This window comes from Oryx dammah, unplaced genomic scaffold (genome assembly GCF_014754425.2).
Source record: "Oryx dammah isolate SB20612 unplaced genomic scaffold, SCBI_Odam_1.1 HiC_scaffold_9, whole genome shotgun sequence".
Taxonomy (NCBI): domain Eukaryota; kingdom Metazoa; phylum Chordata; class Mammalia; order Artiodactyla; family Bovidae; genus Oryx; species Oryx dammah.
This window is the reverse complement of record NW_024070193.1, coordinates 37,217,319-37,237,687: the sequence shown is the minus strand read 5'-3', so window position 1 is coordinate 37,237,687 and position 20,369 is coordinate 37,217,319. Positions and strand designations below refer to the sequence as shown.

General features: G+C 42.3%; 1 protein-coding gene across 1 annotated transcript in view; it reads left to right on the top strand.

The window, feature by feature from the left end:
* Positions 1 to 239: 239 nt before the first annotated feature.
* CRBN (cereblon) overlaps positions 240 to 20,369 on the top strand; it is a 23,858-nt gene continuing 3,728 nt past the window's right edge. Inside the window, exons 1-10 of the mRNA XM_040245970.1 lie at positions 240 to 346; positions 3,788 to 3,900; positions 4,507 to 4,709; positions 5,538 to 5,687; positions 9,932 to 10,091; positions 16,260 to 16,322; positions 17,386 to 17,470; positions 18,054 to 18,169; positions 18,507 to 18,571; positions 19,473 to 19,604. Of these exons, the coding sequence (XP_040101904.1) occupies positions 280 to 346; positions 3,788 to 3,900; positions 4,507 to 4,709; positions 5,538 to 5,687; positions 9,932 to 10,091; positions 16,260 to 16,322; positions 17,386 to 17,470; positions 18,054 to 18,169; positions 18,507 to 18,571; positions 19,473 to 19,604 (1,154 nt within the window). The 5' untranslated portion in view covers positions 240 to 279. The remainder of the gene's footprint in view (positions 347 to 3,787; positions 3,901 to 4,506; positions 4,710 to 5,537; positions 5,688 to 9,931; positions 10,092 to 16,259; positions 16,323 to 17,385; positions 17,471 to 18,053; positions 18,170 to 18,506; positions 18,572 to 19,472; positions 19,605 to 20,369) is intronic.

Genomic DNA, 20,369 nt, shown 5'->3' with positions numbered 1-20,369 from the left:
TGGAGACTGAAGAATCTGAGCCTGTTTCCCTATGTGTGTGAAATGTCCTACCAGGGACGGGGACAGGCGAGGGCTCTGTACCAAGCGCAGCGAGCACAAGGGCAGCTGACACAGCGCTTAGTCCCTGCGGTGCCGGCCGGCACGCCAGTGCGCTGTCCTCCCCGCGGGCGCCGCAAGGGGGAGCTGTGGCCCGGGGCGCAGCGACAGCGGCACTGCGCCGGCTCTCCCCCTGCGGCCCGGGCGCCGCCCTGTCCCAGGCTCCTTTGCGGGTAAACAGACATGGCCGGCGAGGGAGACCCGGAGGACGCTGCGCACAACATGGGCAATCACCTGCCTCTCCTTCCCGGTAACCGTCTGGGGTCTGTTCCTGGCGGCGGGAGGAGGCGAGGCCAGAGGCGCAAGTGGCGCGGCGGGGCCGGGGAGGCGGGCGGGTGGTGCAGAACCTGCTCGGGGCCGCGGGCCTGGGACCGTGGTGGTTCTTGCTGCAGCTCGGCTCCCCCTAGTATGGGGATGAGGGTTTGGGGAGGGAGGAGGCTGTCCCCAAAGGCAGGGACTCCGTGCTCTCCATCCTCTGTGTGCCCAGAACTTGGCTCCAAGGAAATGGCGTGAAACTGGGTGGGGAAAGAGGGAGACTGGGGCTGCCCAGCATCCCAGACTTTTCTGAGACTTCATCCCCCCCCCCCCCATAAGAGTGACAGCTAATTTATGAAGTGCTCCCGTGTCACTGGCCCTGCCCCAGGCATTTTGCGTGCATTTTTCCATTTTATCCTCCCCACGTCACTGTTGTAGTCCTGACCTGGTGGGTGAGAAATGAATTGGCAGGTTAGTGTGTGACTTGTCTAAGGTCACACAGTTGCAGGGCCAGGAGTCCTAGTCAGATCTGTCTGTCTGCATAGCTGGTGTCTCTTAACCACCCAGTGCCACGCCGGTGTTTGGTCCGTTCTTAGGCTTGTAAGGACATGGTACAAGTACATGGTAGAATACACCTAATTTTAGATACTTAGAACTGGGATATTAAATTTGGGATTCTCTTTCCTTTATGTTTTGTGAAAATTTACACCTTGGCCTTATGTTGGAATAGTGGGCAGAAAAAAAGTCTGGAATAATTGTACAGTTTTGTCATGGAATGCTGTAGACAAGAGTTGCCTTGCAAGAGGTGTATCAGCCAAACTGAGACTATTAGCGGAGTCACTTCACTGTGTGCCAGGAAGTGTGTTATGTATCCTGAAGGTAAAAAGAGGTATAATGCACAGTCTGATACTTGCAGAAGTTTTTATCATGTATATATGGTTCTTGAAAATATAACTAGCAGAAGGCCATTGATGTAGGCCAGATAAGTAAATCGTCAGAGGGAGGGATTGATTATGGCTGAGAAGGACTGGGGAAATGCCCTGTGTTGTACTACAGACATCCAAAAGCATTATGACCTAGGATAGGCTTGCAGAAGATAAGGCCTGGAAGGTAGGTTGGGTCGGAGTGTTGGAAAGCTTGCATCTCTCACCAGTGGGATCGTGAGTTTGTTCCATGGATTGGAGAGAAGCAGTTATGGACTTGAGACCTAAGGGAAGCTGTGCTTGGAAGATGACTTTGCCCACTGGGAGGGGTGTGGGCCAGAGGAGGAGGAGACTGAAGGCACGCCCCCGCTGTATGGAAAGGACCTTTTCCATGAAAATAGATTAGAATCAGAGTCAGTGGTCCATCTGGAAGCAACCTAGCTGAACTGAATTTGGTCAAAGAGCTGAGCTGTTTTTTTCAGAGACATCAGCCCAACTCTGTCCGTGCCAAATCCAGTGTGTTAGGGAAGATGCTGATGTTCTGTTGGTATCCACATGGTGCTCCTGCATGAGATGAGTCATCACACTTCACCCTGGTAGCTCTGAATGGTGTGTTTTGTCGAAAAAAAATGGAGAGCGCAAGGGACTCAGAGAGATTGTCAATATAATAGTCATACTCCTGCAAATCATATACGACTTCTTTTTAGAAACATTCATTTGTCTATACTTCCATGGAGTATGAGTTGTTTGGAAGAGTAATTCCCTTTAAGTGCTTAAGTAGTTGCTTAATATTTAAGATTTGAAGAATCTGTCCCAGCCAAAAAAAAAAAAAAAACCAACATAAAATGAAATAATACATAAACAGCCAAGTAGGGGGAAGTGAGTTCCAGCCATATATAGGAGAAAGGCTAGTTTACATGAAGGAAATCCTTTTGAGATGAAGTCAGAATAGTTAAAATGTAAACTTAAAAATTAAGAGTTCTAGCTTTTGAGCTAAAAGTTGACCTTTAAAACTTTGCATAATAGAGTGCATAACAGAGCAGTAAAGTGTCAAAAGTGCATAATGAAAGCCATGCTGTCAGAATTGTGAATGCAAGGAAGTAGATGCAGTATATTTTTGTCATCGGTTTAGATTTTTCTTTATCTCTTGGTCTCATTGAATTTTTTTGTTCTTAGGAAAATTTTGTATGCAGTGTTAAATCACTGAACATTTGAATTTAAGTTGAAATAATTAGGTTGTTCTCTTTGACAAAGCCTTATATCTAAGGACTTTGTAAGAATTAATAGAAAGGCCAAAGCAGGTGCCATATTGAAAAACATTTATGTTTTCTTGTCAGGAACCTAGCTGGAGGTGGTTAGATTTAAATAATGATATACACAGCAGAAAGTAACTGTTTTGCAAAGCTATTTTATCTATTTAGAAGTTTATTTAGGAGCTTGCTTGCTTTTTAGCCCTTTCCTCTTTCCTTCCTTCCTGTCTTCCCTAGAAACTCTAAATGCTTGAAAAAACTTTATAGAGATTGTCTTGTTCATGTCTGTCATTTTTCAAATGAGGAAACTAAGGTTTCATCATGTGGGGTGAATTGTCTACTGTGTCAGAATTGGTTCCTAGTGAGGGAGAAGAGATACATCTCCTGTGCCGAAGAACTTCAAATAATTTATGCAGGCAGTCACCCTCCAAGGAAGGGACACAATCCCTACCTGCCCCTTAGATGTGGGTTGTGCTTTGTGGTTTGCTTCCCAAGAGTGCAGTGTGGAAAAGAGGGGAAAGGAGCTTTCCAGCGGAGAAGCCTGACCAGTACGGCCCCACCAGTGGTCCAGCTCAGCTTCAGCAGCTCCACGTCACGTCAGCAGTGTGCACCCTTGATTAGACGTGATGAGAATGGCTCTTCACCTCCCTGGGCTTCCTCCCCAAGAAAATTCCGACTTGAGGGACATTCTACAAAGCACCTGACCATTAGTCCTCAAAACTGCCAAGGCCATCAAAAACAAGGAAAGTCTGGAGACCCTCCCAGCCCAGAGGAGGCTAAGGAGACCTGACGACTAAATGTAATGTGGTGTCGTGGGCAGGGTCCTGGAACAGAAGTAGCATAGTAGATAACAACTCAGGAAATCCAAATAAAATGTGTTTTATTAATGGTGCTAGGCCAACACTGATTCCTTGGTTAGGGCAAGTGTGCCACGCTAATTAAGATGTTACCTATTGAGAAACAGATGTGAGGTATAAGGAACTCTCTACCATCTTTGCAACTTTTCTATAAGTCTTAAACTATTCTAAACTTAAACATTGATTTAAGAGAAGTAGTTAGAGGCAGACCCAGCCTAGACCCCCCTCTGGCCGCCTCTTCACAGTCCTGTCGAGATTCCCAAGTGTGGATGGTGTTCATAAGAACTCCTCTTCCCACGGGCCTGGAATCCCTAAGAAGGAACTATGTATTTGAACGGGAACATAGCTTTTACATCTCCGTCCCTCTGTTTTTTGTTTTTTTGCTTATAATACTGTACTTTTACAGCAGAGGAAGAGGAAGAAGATGAAATTGAAATGGAAGTTGAAGACCAGGATATCAAAGAACCGAAGAAACCAAACATCATAAATTTTGACACTAGTTTGCCGACATCACATACAGTATGTAACTTTGTATTAGATCCAGTATGAGAGATGCGTACATTTAACTGTAGATAAAAGTTCTTGAAAATGAATGACTGCTTTTAGCATTACCTGATATTACCTCACACTTGAAATCGTGGATGAGGATGTGGGCTTCTTACCAACTGATAAATAGTGTTAAGCTGTAATTTTTAAGCAGTTTGGTACTTTGTCTATTACAAGTAATTCTTTGCACACTTGGCACCCTCCTTATATCTTGGCCAGTAATAGAACTATTAAAGTACTGCTTATTCTCTGTACCACAGGGTTCCAGGATATTATTTAACAAACTAGCATTTTATACTTGTCATTTATGCTTTTCAGACATAGAGGTGTCGAGGTTAGTCAGAATCAAATATTTTGAGCTTAAAAAATGATCTTTAATTTGTATATGAGAGAGTCTGCACAAGGAATTGAGAATTCTCCTTCCAGGAGTCACAGATTTCCCTGTGGGACGCTGATACGGCAGGTTTATTATTAAATAGGTGTACCGTCCACGCGTGTCTGTCAGTTTGCGCGTTAGTCTGTTGAGCTTGTGTTCCACTGCCTGTCCGTAACGACTGAGCCTGTGTGTGCCCTCTGCAGTACCTGGGCTCCGACATGGAGGAGTTCCACGGCAGGACTCTGCACGACGACGACAGCTGCCCGGTCATCCCGGTGCTGCCGCAGGTGGTGATGACCCTGATCCCCGGGCAGACCTTGCCTCTCCAGCTCTTCAGTCCTCAAGAAGTCAGTATGGTGCGGAATTTAATTCAGAAGGATAGAACCTTTGCAGTGCTTGCGTACAGGTAAAATCTTAGAGTGAACTGACTTGAATACTCTGTTGTGCACTCACAGGAGAGGTTGTTTTAAAGGCAAAACTGACTACTACTTTGCCTGCATAGAAGTTGGGACAAGGCTGTGAGGTGAAACACTTGCATAAAAAGCTTGCAAGTGGAAATTGGAGTATTTTGCCGTGATCATTACGATCTAAGTCAAGCTTTAACTTTCACACACAGTTAACTTTCTGGTATGTGAAAGTTTTAAAATCATTAATACATAATGAAGAACAGTTCTAGAACCTTATTTTCAAGAGCTGTCTTCAAGAAAAAGAGGGCTTTTACACTGTAAAGGATGGTTTTTACAAAGGAGTGACTATTTTCTGTCTCTCAAAATTCCCAAGTTGTCCTCTTGTAGACAAGTGGTAAGTTGAAGCTAAATGTCGTGTCCCATGAGAACTAGAGGAAATCAGTGGTGGGGGCAGGAAATTGATATAGGAAGTCCCCGCTCCCCTCCCCCTTCAACCCAGTGCAGAGCTGCTGATAAGCGGCAGAAAGGATGATCTGCTGAATAAAAGAATGTTTAGTTTGGGAAATGACAGTTTAACCCCTGTCAGCTGTGGATTATTTTCAATGGCTAGAAATCTGTTCTTCTGCTAGTGGGCTCTAATTGTACTTCCTGAAGCCCTCTTTATATATCTCAGTTCCCCGTGTGATTCTAAAATAAATAAAATAAAATACTTTGCAGTGAGAATGATTGCTATAAATTGTTCTCCCATGTATATTGCTTTTGTCAACTTTGCATATTTGAAAATTAAATGTTTAAAACTGTTTCCTTTTTAAAATTTACCTTGGAAGTAATGTACAGGAAAGGGAAGCACAATTTGGAACAACAGCAGAGATATATGCCTACCGAGAAGAACAGGATTTTGGAATCGAGGTTGTGAAAGTGAAAGCAATCGGAAGACAGAGGTTCAAAGTCCTTGAGATCAGGACACAGTCAGACGGGTAAGAAACACTGTCTATCTTAAAACTCCTCAAACTTCGTAAAATGAAGTAGTTTTCTTCTATTTTGTCTCTTTTGCTGACGTTCATGTTTTATAGCGTTTACCTAGTTGTTCTTCTCCCTTTGAAAGTGCAGCCTGGGGTTTCTAACTTTGCTGTGCATCACAGTGACCTGGGCAGTGAAACCACAGACACTTGCCTTCCTGCCCTTCCTCCCATCCCTAGAGAGTGACCGGTCGGGGAGGAAGCCGTGGCATCTTTTCTGATGATGTCCAGGTGACTCTGATGCCCCTCCAGGTTTCGGAGCAGTGATGTAACCCCAACAGGCAGTGTCATTTGGGACAGGCCTTCTTTGGGATTGAAGACATCTCTTCAAATTGGGAAGGGTGGGAAGTCAGGGCTGGTGAGCTGTGTGCAGCCTCAGGTGCCGCGAGAGCTGCGCTGGTCACGCTTGCCACCCGTTCCGTCTGGGTGTTGGAGACCACGTACCCTGCGTGCCCATCTCCGCCACACGTTCTGTCACTGCAAATGTTCTCTCACCGCAATGGATCATATGTTTACTAAGTGGTCAGGAAGTGCTTGTCACCCCTGTGCCTTATACAGTTTAGAAATGCTCTGAGTGTTCTATTTAGCACTTTAAAGGAATACCTCGTTTTAAAAAATGCAGTTCACTTTGCAGACCTCCAAAAAAACCACAGAGCATTTGTCCTCATCACTGTGTGTTTCCTTTATAGAAATGGTTCTTAACTCTGGCGCATAAGAATCACCAGTGAATCACTAGTGAAGTCTTAGAAAGATACAAATTCCTGGGTCCTCCCAGCCTTAGAGAATTGGTCTCTTTTCTGTAGTCACAGTTGAAAATCTTGTCAGAACTCTGTATTGGACAGGTAATGTCTTCTGAAATCAAGGATGTTCAGAGGGCGGCGGTGGGTTTTTTTTTTAAGAGTTAAGAATATGAACCGCATGAGGGCAGTTTCCACATGGTGGGCATTCATAAATATGAGTGTACTCAGCCCCCCTTCGGGGCTTGAGCGAGCATAGGAGCAGGAGGGGTGGAGTGCTGGAGCCCACGGGGGTTCGGTGCTCCCCGCCTGTTGCTCCCTGGAGCTGTCACTCGTGGAACTCTCACCGCGCTGAACACAGGTGGTCAGTGTCGTGCTGTCTGTCTGTCCCTCAAGAGGCAGGCTGCTCAGGCCAGTCGATGCGACTCCTGTGTGTTCTGCACTTAGGACCAGGAGTGTTCCATGGATGAGTGAGCATCCCCCTGAGGGCCCTGTGCTGAGACAGCAAGCTGTTTGTGCCGTGGGTTTTACTGACAGTTCATTTTAAAAGTACTTCCTACCTGTGTGCTTATAAAATTTTGAATATTAGTGAGTACTACATTCCAGAAACCAAAGTAGCAAATTGACTTGGGGAAAAGTATATTTCTGAGGCTGTCGACATCAGTGACTTGTGATTGTGGAAAATTAGTTTGAACACAAGATGGCAATAGAGCCTTGACTCTGAAAGCAAGTAAACGGATGTGCATTGGACTCAAGTGGAGATTAGCATCAAACTGATGAGGCGGGACAGGACTGGGAAAGGGCCAGTCCTTGGACCACCACCACGGCTTTCACAAAAATGTCTGTCTTAAAAGACCTCCGTGGAGTGAGAATCCTCTGGGTCCCCTGCCCTTCTGGCCCTATAACCACCTTCAGTGGGATGGTGAGATGGCAGAAGCTAGAGAGGATGTGCTGCAAGCCCCTCTTTTTTTAGAAAAGGAATCTGAGTGCGATGGAGATAAGACGTTTGCCCAAAGCTGTACGGCTCGTGGGCACCACTGGTGAGTTCTAGGCCCCCGACTTCCAAACCAGGGCTCTTCCCACCAAACCACAATTCCTCCCTTGCACATTTGCAACTCAGGCCAGTTTCTTTGTCTCTGTAATGTAGGACCAGACAATAGTGATGTGTCTTATTAAGACTCTTCACATATACAAGGTGTACTGCTGACCTTTCCAAGTTGTGTCTATATTTATTCGACATCTTCTGAACAGATGGAATTTTTTTTTGAAAAATTAATAAAAAAGTAGAAATGTATCATTGCATCTCTATAGGACTGTTTTAGAAAAATACTGAGTATTTCTTACATGTAGAGAGGAAGGGGAGATTAATAGTCTATTTGTAATTATAAAAGCCCTTGTGCTTATCATAATTGAGGTGAGTTTTAGTCATAAAGGTGATTAAAACTAGAATTCATGAAAAACATACATATATATCCTAAACATTTTAACTTACAATATGTAAATGCCCCTTCATTCGTTTCACATTTGACGGTGAGACAGGGCCCGTCTTTATGGCGGGTCTGCAGATGGAGCTGACATTAGTCTTTCTTGCATCAGTTGCTCTCACCACATCACCTGTGTGCAGCGCACACCTGTAGTTGTTCTTTAGAGAGATTCCGAAGATACTCACAAGGGCTTTGAGCACAGAAACCTTTCAGAGTCATGCACTTTTCTCCCTATTAGAATTGTCTGAACCTGATTTGAAAGCATTTTTTGGACTCAAGCTAGTGTTTCATTAAAGCAGTTTTAATTTTGTACTTATTTTCCTGGTTGTCATAGTATTTACATAAATTACAAAACAACAGGGCTCTACTAAATAGCCCAGGGAACTATATTCAATAACCTGTCATAAACCATAATGGAAAAGAATATGAAAAAGACCATATATACATATACCACTGAATCACTTTGCTGTATGGCAGAAGTGAACACAACACTGTAAATCAACTGTACTTGAATAAAATGTTTTATAAAGCTCGTTCCATTTCAAAAAATATTTGTATAAATTATATACCTATAATTGCACAACAACTGCCACAGACAGGTTGGGAAGAAACAAAACTAGTTTATGTTATAACCAAAACTCAGCTGCTGGGAGAAGAACCAGCCGTGTGTGCAGCAGACCCTGGGGTGCGTCACAGAGGAATAGATAGCAGTGTCCACCCTTGAGGCGATGGACACAGCTTTTGTACACTAATTATTAAAACGATCTCTAAGCTGATGTTTCTGTAACATTAATGTTTGTATCATAATAAAGTCTGAAGGATTAGGTGAGGAAAACATTATTTAGTTATTTTTGTTTTTAATGAGCTGTAATAACATAAGAACACTTGAACATAGTCAGATTTATGTTACCATTTTCCAAAGTCATGTAGACTTAAATTTGAGCTTGCAGGAAAGAAATGAAGTGAGTGGAGTGTGTCTAATATTATCATGACAGTGAACCTACATATTTTCAGACATGTTTAGCTATTTTCATTTAATAAACCAGAAGAAGTATGAAAGTGTCATAGGTTTTTGTGGATTGAGACAGTGGTCACAATGAAAGACCACTTTAGACTGAATAAAAACATTTTATTTAAGTATAGTTGATTTACAGTGTTGTGTTCATTTCTGCCATACATGAACATGAATAATAGTGAAGCAGATTTGACTTCTTCCGACTAACAGTGTTTTTTGTTCCAGCATTTGGATGTGTTGATACTTTCTGCATTTGAAAAGTTATAATAGGAGATAATTCTTTCAGTGCCTCCTAAGACAATGGCTTGGAGGTACAGCCTTTTTGGCATTAATTCATGAGAAGATACTTACAATTATGATATTCTCAAGTAGCATTGTTGAAGGATGACTTTACTATATGAGTAGAAATAATTTTTAAAGATAATATGGATTTTGATTCTTTGCATATTCAGGGTAAATGTTTAAGAATGAGAAAAGGAGCGCACATAGAAATAAGGCTACGTATAATTCTCTAGTCTTATCCATGTAAAAGGGTTCTTGAGTTTCTCTTCCTTTACCTACTTACTTCTTAGAATAGGTGATTCGTGAGAAGGGATAGAGGGGTGGGGTGGGGTGTCCAAGAATGAGAAATTTTTATAGAAGTATCAACACATCAGGGGTTGGTGGTATATTGATTTTTTAACTTTATTTCATTTACAGGCTTTGTCTGAAATGTAAAAACAGCATTTTCCATTCCACAGTGAGATAGAAAAATCTTTTGTTACCTTTGGTTTTAACTTTGGTATGATTTATGAAATACAGTATTTTTTGAAAATTTCTTGTATCTTAATATCAGGATTTGATTAATATGTTTAAAAAAGAAAACCTTGAAAATCTTAGTACTTGAAGCTATCCGTAATGGTTAGAAATGTAGTGATTAGAATTAGTTTATCCTAAAAATGAACACCGTGCCTGGTTCTCTTTCAGAATCCAGCAGGCTAAAGTGCAGATTCTTCCTGAGTGTGTGTTGCCTTCGACCATGTCTGCAGTTCAACTAGAATCCCTCAATAAGTGCCAGATATTTCCTTCAAAACCTGTCTCATGGGAAGACCAGTGTTCATATAAATGGTGGCAGAAATACCAGAAGGTGAGAAACTGATTTTTTTATGCATGTTCAGAAAGCAAAGACAGATTGCTTTTTTCCTGTTTAAAGAAAGAAACACCAACAACTCTCATGATTCTTTCCCCAGACATCTTCTGAGCAATACTATTGTTGCATTTGTTCATAGCTGGAGTTTCTAAAATTTCATAGGCAGCTGTTGATGTAAGAGCAGTTTGCAAAATCAAGTAAAATGTTACAATACTGTGAGGTATTCCAGCTACTATGCCTTTAAGTTATGAGTTACTTTGCTGTGGTTCTGAATGCTGCAGGAAACGCTTATTAGACTGGTCACAGGAGGCGCTTGGCTCTTGAGTCATAAACACCTAGACTCAGGGGAGAGTGTGGGAGAGAACTCAGTGGCAGTTGCTTCCTCCTTGTGGGCTTCTGAAAGGAAGCTGTTTTTGTGCAACAGTATGGACATCACCAAAACTGGCTTGAGAATAGGCGCTCTTTAAAAGTATTGTCTCTAGGGCATTAATTCCTATGTATATCCTTTTGACTAGATCATTCTCGTAGGACAAATACCAGTGAAACTTGTTTGTACTTATCTGTGAGATGTATCAGTTTTGAGTATAAAAAACCTAATATTTATGATTTCTCCCTAAAGGAAAAAAAATTCTAGCGTCTAAATTTAATATTACTTTTTGAGATATGTCTTTTAAAAATACGGAAAGACAATTTCTATAGTAACCTGAAGAATCCTGTACTAATCATCAAAGGTTTTAATTTTGATGTAGATTATCCTAGGGTCCTAATTTGAGATAATAGCTCAGAGGTAAAGAATCTGCCTACCAGTGCAGGAGTTCGGTTAATCGCTCAGTCGTGTCCGACTCTTTGCAACCACATGAACTGCAGCACATCAGGCTTCCCTGTCCATCACCAGTTTGAGGAGCTTGCTCAAACTCATGTCCATTGAGTCGGTGATGCCATCCAACCATCTCATCCTCTGTCGTCTCCTTCCCCTCCTGCCTTCAATCTTTTCCAGCATCAGGGTCTTTTCAAATGAGTCAGTTTTTCGCATCAGGTGGCCAAAATATTGGAGTTTCAGCTTCAGCATCAGTCCTTCCAGTGACTATTCAGGACTGATATCTTTTAGGACTGACTGGCTGGATCTCCTTGGAGTCCAAGGGACTCTCAAGAGTCTTCTCCACCACCACAGTTCAAAAGCATCAATTCTTTGGTGCTCAGCTTTCTTTATAGTCCAACTCTCACATCCATTCATGACTATTGGAAAAAACATAGCCTTGACTAGACCGACCTTTGTTGGCGAAGTAATGTTTCTGCTTTTGAATATGCTATCTAGGTTGGTCATAACTTTTCTTCCATGGAGTAAGTGTCTTAATTTCATGACTGCAGTCACCGTTTGCAGTGATTTTGGAGCCCAATGACATAAAAGTCTGTCACTGTTTCCATTGTTTCCCGATCTATTTGCCATGAAGTGATGGGACTGGATGTCATGATCTTTGTTTTTTAAATGTTGAGTTTCAAGCCAGCTTTTTTACTCTCCTCTTTCACTTTCATCAAGATCTTCAGTTCCTCTTCGCTTTCTGCTGTAAGGGTGGTGTCATATGCGTATATGAGGTTATTGATACTTCTGGCAATCTTGCTTCCAGCTTGTGCTTCATCCAGCCCAGCATTTCTCATGATGTACTCTGCATAGAAGTTAAATAAGCAGAGTGCCAATACACAGCCTTGACGTACTCCTTTCCCAATGTGGAACCAGTCTGTTGTTCCATGTCCAGTTCTAACTGCTGCTTCTTGACCTGCCTACAGATTTCTCAGGAGGCAAGTAAGGTATCCCATCTCTGAAGAATTTTCCACAGTTTGTTGTGACCCACACTGTCAAAGACTTTGGCGTAGTCAGTAAAGCAGAAGGGGATGCAGGGGATGAGGGTTCAACCCTGGGTTGGAGAGATCCCCTAGAGAGGGGAAATGGCAACCCACTCTAGTGTTCTTGCCTGGAGAATCCCATGGACAGAGGAGCCTGGCGGGCTATGGTCTGGGAGGGTCACAGAGTCTGATGTGACGTAGTGACTAAACAGCAAAGAGCTGAAGTTCACAGTAACTTGGTATAGCTGTGCAGTACTTTTGTTTTCGGACTTGATACAGGTACTTTTTTTTTTAATCTAATCTTTTATCTCTTTAGCTGTACCGGCTCTTAATCGTGGCATGCAGGATCTTTCATTGCCACGTGCAGGATCTTTAGTTGCAGCTAGAGGGATTTAGTTTCCCGACAACGGCTCGAACCCGGGCCCCCTGCATGGGGAGTACAGTTGTACTCTGGGCCACCAGGGATGTCCCCAATACAGATGCTTTACATATACTTTAAATCATGTTTATTTGACCAGTAGCACAGTGGGAGATTTTGCTCTGGAGTCATTTAGTCCCAGCAGTGTGTCGGCCCCGGGTGGTACTGAGGTGCTCTGTGGCGAGGTCACTGTGTCAGGATGCATAGTCTCTCAGGATTTAGATAGCTGTGGGTTTCAATCGTTGGATATTTTTTCCCGGAGGTATTAAGTACTTTATTTATATAATAGTTCTTCCACACCAAGATTTTTTTGTTAAAAATTCTTAAGCATTTAAAATTTCTAAGTTACCTCTTAGCACAGTTCTGAGGATAGAGTGAGAGTCTGTGGAGTTAATTCCTGACTTAAGTGCTCTGGACAGCTAGTTCTCTGTTTTTTCTGTAGGATCTTGACATCTTAAACCTGAACTTGGGTTAGACAAACAGAACTTTTAAAAATCTTTTGTGTGAATTACTGATTAACTCCTTCCTGTTCTGTGGCTAAAGCACCTCAGCTTGTTCGTGTTGAATTCAGGCGTAGGCCTCTGCAGGCGGGTTGTCAGGCGTTAGGAGCCAGATCCTCTGACCTGCCCCTGTTGTCTTATTTCTCCAGTAATTCTGGATTCTCAAACATTGGCCCTCAGTTTTCTTCATGTTCAGAACTGCTGAGGATTAAACAGAAGGTGCTGAGGAATGAGCGAGATATAAAAGGTGTTCAGAGCTACAAATGCCTTCATCTGTGTGTTTTTTCTGATCGTTCCGTTGCTTACACTTCAGGTAGAGTTTCGTAGGTTCTGAAATTTGGATCTAGATCACTAGGCCAAGGAAAAACACCAGCCGCTCTATTTTGGACTCCAGGCATCCTGCAGACTCTGCCTCACTTTAGAGAGCCCACTGGGAGCCATTCTGCCGTCATGGGGTGGGGAGTGCAGGGAAGGGCTGGTGGAGGCACTGGGGGGGGGGTTCCGGGGGCCCTGGACCCATCTCGGGCTGTCTCGCTGCGCCTGCATTGGATGCTGACTTGTCACAGTGCTTGTCTTCAGGCCGACTTGGGGCTCGGGCCAGCCCTCTGTGGAGTTTACTCAGTCTGACTGCCGTACCTGCCACGGCCCCCGCAGGGCCTCATGCATCTTTGTGTCTTAGAAGCAGTTCTCGAGGCCAGAACTGGGAGAAGCTTAGTTGATTCTTAAATAACTCACTCTAATCGGGTTGCCACCCACTTTTCCACCAGAAAATGATACTTAAAGGATCTAGGGGTGGAGTGGAGTCTTCCAGAAGTATATTCAGTTGACCTTGAAACTGTGTACATAACCTCTCAACATTTGCCATTGAAAACAAAACAATCGAAAAGACAAAAGTATTTACGCTTCGGTTATCTTCCTTCTGACAAGGGAACACTGTCCCTTAGGATTGAGAAGTTAGGTCAGTATAATCAGGCAGTGCTCTTCCAAACCCACTTCTATCTGGAAACCTTTCTCATTCAGTGATTCAATCTTTAAAACTCTAGTTCTTTATTCCCTCTTCTCACAGTGTCTTTTTCTCTTTACTGTAGCGAAATTCTCTCAAAATGAGGAAAATGTTGTTTAAACCTACTTCGAATACAGTGTATATGTTTCTAAGGATACTCCCTTCTTGCCCACACTGCTCATTTATAAAGCCCTTCCATGTTAATGAGAAAAGAGTATGAAGTGCAAAAAAGTAATGTGGAAATGAGGTAAGAAAGTGACTGAAGCTCATCTTTCTGGTCTCTGCTAAATTTATAAGCTCCTGCTTCTCATATGGAGCGGGGAAGAACTGAGCGTAACTCAAGGGCAGGAGCCACAAACAGGAGCTCACAGGTTAGCTTCTCAGTCTCCCAGAGTTTCTTTATGAAAACACAGATAGATATTCTTACTTACTTCCTTTTTCTTAGGTAGGAGGGTCCATGCTGTCCTGGCACCTTGTTTCAAGAGTGCAGGAGATTCTTCCCTCTCTGGTTTTCAGAGCAGTTCTTATTTTGAAAGCCGTGCAACATTCTCTGTATTAATGACGGACCTAGACTCAGTTATGTACACAGATGACCTTTCATGTAGGTCAGTATTTGAGAAGTGAGATTACTGGATGTCAGGGCAACTGCATTTGTAATGCTGACATGTATTTTCAAAGTTTCTCCCTTGAGATTGTTCATCTCTGTACTCGGTGTTTCAGTAAGGCTGCACAGTATCCAGCTCAATTTTTGCTGATCTGGTTAAGTGAAATACAGGAGCTTGTTGAGGGTTTACCTTGAATTTCTCTGAATGTGAATGATGTGTGACATTTTGTGTTTAAGAGCATGTCTTATTTCCTTTAGTTGGAATTGTCTTCCCCCTACTCTTTATTGCTAGTTCTTCACACACTTTTCTGTGTGTAAAGGAAGCTTATCCCTTTACCTGCAGTTAGTTTCAAACATTTTCTTTCATTTGTCATATTTGTCTTTTAACTATTTTGGTGGTCATATAGTTGAATTTTTAATACTTCTGTATTCTGAATCATAGCTAGCAATACCTCCCTGTGTGAAGGAATCTTCATTCATCAAAGAAACGTGTTGTTTTTTCCTTTTGACTTCATTTTTTCTTAATGACATCAGAATGTAAGCTTTGATCCATGTGTAGTTCTCTTGGTGTGATTCCAGCACCTGTCCAGGTAGCTGTGTTCACTCAGCACACCTGTGCTGCCTTATAGACCGGATTCCTGTTTATTTTTCTTCTGCTCTGTAATCAGTCTGTCTGTTTATGCCCCACCAGGATACATAACATAACTGTTGACGGGTTGTAATTTTGTAAGTAAAAATATGGCCACTAACCCCATCAGAGCTTTCCTCTTTTCAAGATTTGTGTGGTCACTATTGCTTATTACCTTATCCACAGGAACATTAGAGTCTGCTTTTGTCTTGGTCCAGAGTAGTGGTAAGAATGGCAGTCAGGGCAGTGGTACTTACGGATGGGAGAGACGTCTTGCAGCGGCAGGCTCTGTGTAGTGTAGGCAGAGGCTTCCTCCAGTGGAGGAATGGTTTCCCAGCACGCACTGTGAGCTTGTAGTTGTGTATCTTCCATTACGTGCTTGCAAGCCTCAGGATCTAGAAAAAGCTTACCATTCCATTCCAGTTCTTACAAGCAAGTAGGATTTGATAAATGAAACAAAAACTGTCGTGTTTCGATCACTTGGATGTTATTTTCATCGTTTCCGTTGCTGACTGCGCGAGGACCTAACACAGCAAGTAACTCCCGCGGTCACTCTAACTTGCCGTCTGGTCTTGCAGGCACAGCGCCCCTTCCCCGCCCAGTCTCACGTGTCGCCCTGTCAGTGAACGGCTTCTGTACAAAATTAACAGGTCGTAGATGTGCAGGCTTTGTTTTGTATATAGAGAAGATGTGCTCGTTCTTTATATTGTGCTTTTTTGGGTCAGCTGTAGCACCCTCTCTGGTGTAAGCATATCATACTGAACTGCTGTTGATAGCTGGCTAGGCTGTTTCCAACCTGTTGCTCTAACAGCACCACTGCAGTGCATCCTGGCAGCGTCCATGTTCTGTGTAGCACTTCTCTTTCCAGATTTTCTTGGTGGCTTTTACACATCTGTTCAGATGAACTTTAAACTGCTTCTGAATTTCAATTCATTGGTGTCACATTGAATATATACTGTGAGTCTTCCCATCAGTTACTGAAATTTTATAGGAATTAAGTAAAAACATCTTTGTCAAATATAGTCATCTCTTATGGGATTCTCTGCAGACTTTTTCATCTTTTTTGAAATTAGAACGTCTTTGTGGGCCAAGATCAGTTTTTAAATGTGGTTCCTTCTACCCTACGATCTTGATTCTGTGGTGTTTAAGTGACTTTTGTTTTCTTTTCAGAGAAAGTTTCATTGTGCAAATTTGACTTCATGGCCTCGCTGGCTGTATTCCTTATATGATGCTGTAAGTAACTTACATTGAAAGTTTTGCTTCTAGGAGAAGCCATGTCATAAGGGTCATTAGATGAAACAAGTGCCATTATATTTTTGGAACTAGTGCCATTCATTTAAGAGGAAAAGGCAGGAATCACTGCCAGACAGACCTGCCTTCGAACGTATAGGTCTTTAGTTTTCTGTCAGTGGATAGTGGCTTGTAACTTCAGGACAAGATGCTGTGGCATCTTTGGGTGTGTTAAGCATTTAAACTTTTGTTGTCAGGTTAGAGTTACATTTAGAAAAATATAGAACCCTTAACAGGGTTTTAGTTGTCTTGTAAACAAGTATGTCCACTTCTTTTGCCTGCTTTTAGTGTACTAATTGATGTATACAACAGTGCTTTTTCAGTTCAAATTTTTTATATTAGGCATCATGACAACTTGAAAAATTCAGTAAGAGACTGTTGGGATAGTTCCCAGAATGTAGGTCACAGACACAGGCTGTGTTCAAAGCCTGATTTCTATTAATTTTCTGTGGTTTGGGGCAGAACTTGAGTATAACATGGGGGTAGAGGTGCTGTTACTGTCCTGGGAGGCAGCAGAGGGTCTTAGACTTCCCTTGGGAATCAGCCTGCCCGCAGAGCTGGAGCTCTCGGCTTTACTGAACTGTAGGCCGTGGGCACTTAGCATATGGGCAGCACCGAAGGAAATGATGGTTCACTCTGCTCTTCAGCAGCGTAAGAGGCATTACAAGTACGTGATAGACCAGCGTATTTTTTATATCCACTCGCGAAAAGATAGTGAGCACTCTGATGTGGTAAACAGGCACCAGGTAAGGTATGTAGGTAGCGGCTGCTAGTGCAGCTTTTTTCTAGAGAGGGGACGGAGAGAGGCCGGAAAGCCAGCCTCATGCTGGGCTAATAAGCAGGGGCTGCAAGCATTTCTGTGTAAGAAAACAGACACGTATATACTGGAACTTTACTAGGTAGTAACTACTTACATTGCTACTAATATGTTAGATTTATTGAGTTGAAAAGCTGACAGTGAAGTGTAAAAAGTGCGTGAACCTTACTATGGCTCATTTCAAACAAGGAAACCTTAATGGATAGAATCAAGAAACAGCTACGCGAATGGGATGAAAATCTCAAAGAAGATTCTCTTCCTTCAAATCCAATAGGTATGAAAAATCAGCTTTCTTCCTGTGATGTTTTACTAAAATTGTTTTCTGTTTAATGAAACCAAAAAAATTTTATTATTATTCTGAAAAAGTATTTGTTTTCATGAATTACAGAAAAAAAATTTTTTTTAGTTAACTGTAACAAGGGTCTTAAATTCTGAGCATTCCTATCTTAGACATAAAAGGCTCGGGTTGCAGTAAATAGCTGGCATCCAGAAACACTGTCTGGGTTATAAAGACTCCTTTCCTTGGTCTTCAGGGTGCCTTTAAAGGTCACCTTAGTTCCAAGACTCAATTAGGTACAATCTAACTATTTTTCTAGTCTCTTAGTAAATAAGTGACTTCTGATAACATGGGTTTGATTTCATGTTTAAGACATTTACAAAAACAAGTATGGGAAAGTAAGTTACGTCCTTAAGATACATATATATACACTTGAGAGCTGATGCCTTTTAGTCTTGTTTGTAACTGTTTAGTGTGGCCTCTGGGGAGGGTTTATTTGAAAAGGATGTTATTGCATTCATAAGTCACATGTATCTGCTTCATAAGTTTAAAAGTTTGAAAAACCTATCCTGTCTCTCAGATTTTTCTTACAGAGTAGCTGCTTGTCTTCCTATTGATGATGTATTACGAATTCAGCTCCTTAAAATTGGTAGTGCGATCCAACGACTTCGCTGTGAACTAGACATTATGAATAAAGTGAGTAACGAATGTCTGGATACTCACATTCTGTCAGTCTGGGGTGGGGGCCGTTGCACTGTTGGGACCAACAAGGCTGTCTGTAGAGTGTCGAGTCACGTAGTCATGGAAAGAACTAATTTTAATTGCATTAAAAATATTTGAAAGGGTTATTTAAACACTTCATTTGAGACCGTAAGACAGAGAAGTTGTTTTGCATTCCTCTTTGTGTCCTAGAGGGTCATTAATTTAGTGAATATATCAGCTTGTGTCTTCCTTGTTCCATCTTTAAAACTATAGTTAGAGGAATCAACACTTTGGAGCATTTCCCCCACTAATTTTCTCTTAAATATTTTAGTGTACGTCACTTTGCTGTAAACAATGTCAAGAAACAGAAATAACAACCAAAAATGAAATATTCAGGTGAGCTCTTTATTACATTTTTAGTACACGTCTGAGTACATTTTCCCAACTGCCCTAACAGAACAACAGGCAAGACTGTATTTCTGTTCTCCATGTATTTCCCTCCATTAAATTACAAATGCTCAGCAAATGAAATCTGGGAAGTCACCTCAGTGGTAGGTAAGACACTTCTCCTGACTGGGTACCAGAACAGCAGTGGGTGTGGATGGGATTATTTTCAGCAATGAGTGAGCCTGGTGAAGGAAAACCTCCCCACCACCCCAACCTTGTTAAAAACCCATGAACTGTATCTTTCTCAGTACTTACTGACTTAGCAGGAATGCCTCGGCTTTATGCACTACTTCACTCAAATATCAGTTTCACCACATAGGGTCAGAGTTTTGCAGGACATGCTTCTGGACTTGTACTGATGTTGTGTGATACCTAGTACTGCTGTTCACACAGTACTCAGCTGCCCAAGAATGACCACATGGAACCTTTTGTTGGACTTGCCCTTTTTGGGCAAGTTGAGCTCCCTGTGTATTACAATGTGTATCTTGAAGATTTTACGAACTAGTACTACTTTCCTTTTTGTCATCATGAAAACCAGTGAAAGTCACTGAGTCATATCTGACTCTTTGCGACCCCATGGACTATACAATCCATGGGATTCTCCAGGCCAGAATACTGGAGTGGGTAGCCTTGCCCTTCTCCAGGGGATCTTCCCAACCCAGGGATAGAACACAGGTCTCCCGCATTACAGGGGGGTTCTTTACCAGCTGGGCCACAAGGGGAAATATACACCAGATAAAATTGGGCTGACTGCCAGCCTCTTGGTAGTTTTAACTCCACAGTAGCTCTTCTTGGTGAACTTTGTTGGATCTTTTCCCCTCATCTTGACTCTGCTGATTCTCTGTTTTAGTTTATCTTTATGTGGGCCAATGGCAGCTTATGTGAACCCTCACGGGTACGTGCATGAGACGCTCACCGTGTATAAGGCTTGCAACTTGAACCTGATTGGCCGGCCTTCTACAGACCACAGCTGGTTTCCTGGGTAATGTAGTGGTGTCCCCTTTTGGGTTTGTGTGTGTGCCTTAATTGAGCAGTAAAGCTCAAAAGAGTATTAAGGAGAGTTGCTAAAATTTATCATCAGAAATAGGCAATGAAATAAATAGCTATTTAAACGTTCATTTCACTAGTGGCTAGAAAAAGTTACTCTTGCACAGTCTCATTGAATGTACGGTCAGGTGAGCTGCAGTCCTTAAATCAGCTATACGGCTGATCCACACCCCTTCAGAATGAGCTGACAGGAAAATGAAATATCAACTGTTTCATAATCCAGTGAAACTAGAGTTGACCCTTGAACAGCATGCTATTGAACTGCTCACTTCCACTTAGATGCAGGTGTGCTTCAATACTAAAATACTACAATACTGGTGCTTCTCTGTTGGCTGAATTGTTAGATGCAGAGTGAATTGCAGATACAAGGACCAGCTATAAATCATAGGTGGCTTCAAGGGTCCACTGTATATCTGTATTTATAATTTGTAAAATTAGCGACTATTACCCAAGCAGTGATAGACACAAAACATGCAGAATCCAGCTTTTCTTCTAGTTTGCAGGGTTTGCTTTTTTTGGCTTAGCCTACTGACCTTCAGAGTATGACTGTGGGACCTACGACATTACCTGAGAACTTGTGGGATCCCTTCAGCCAATACTGCTGGCTCAGCCTTTTCATTTTGAAAGAGGCAAGCTGAGCAGAGCTTAGTGACTAGCTTTGTTATTCTAGACCGAGAACCATACCACTTGGACTGGCCAA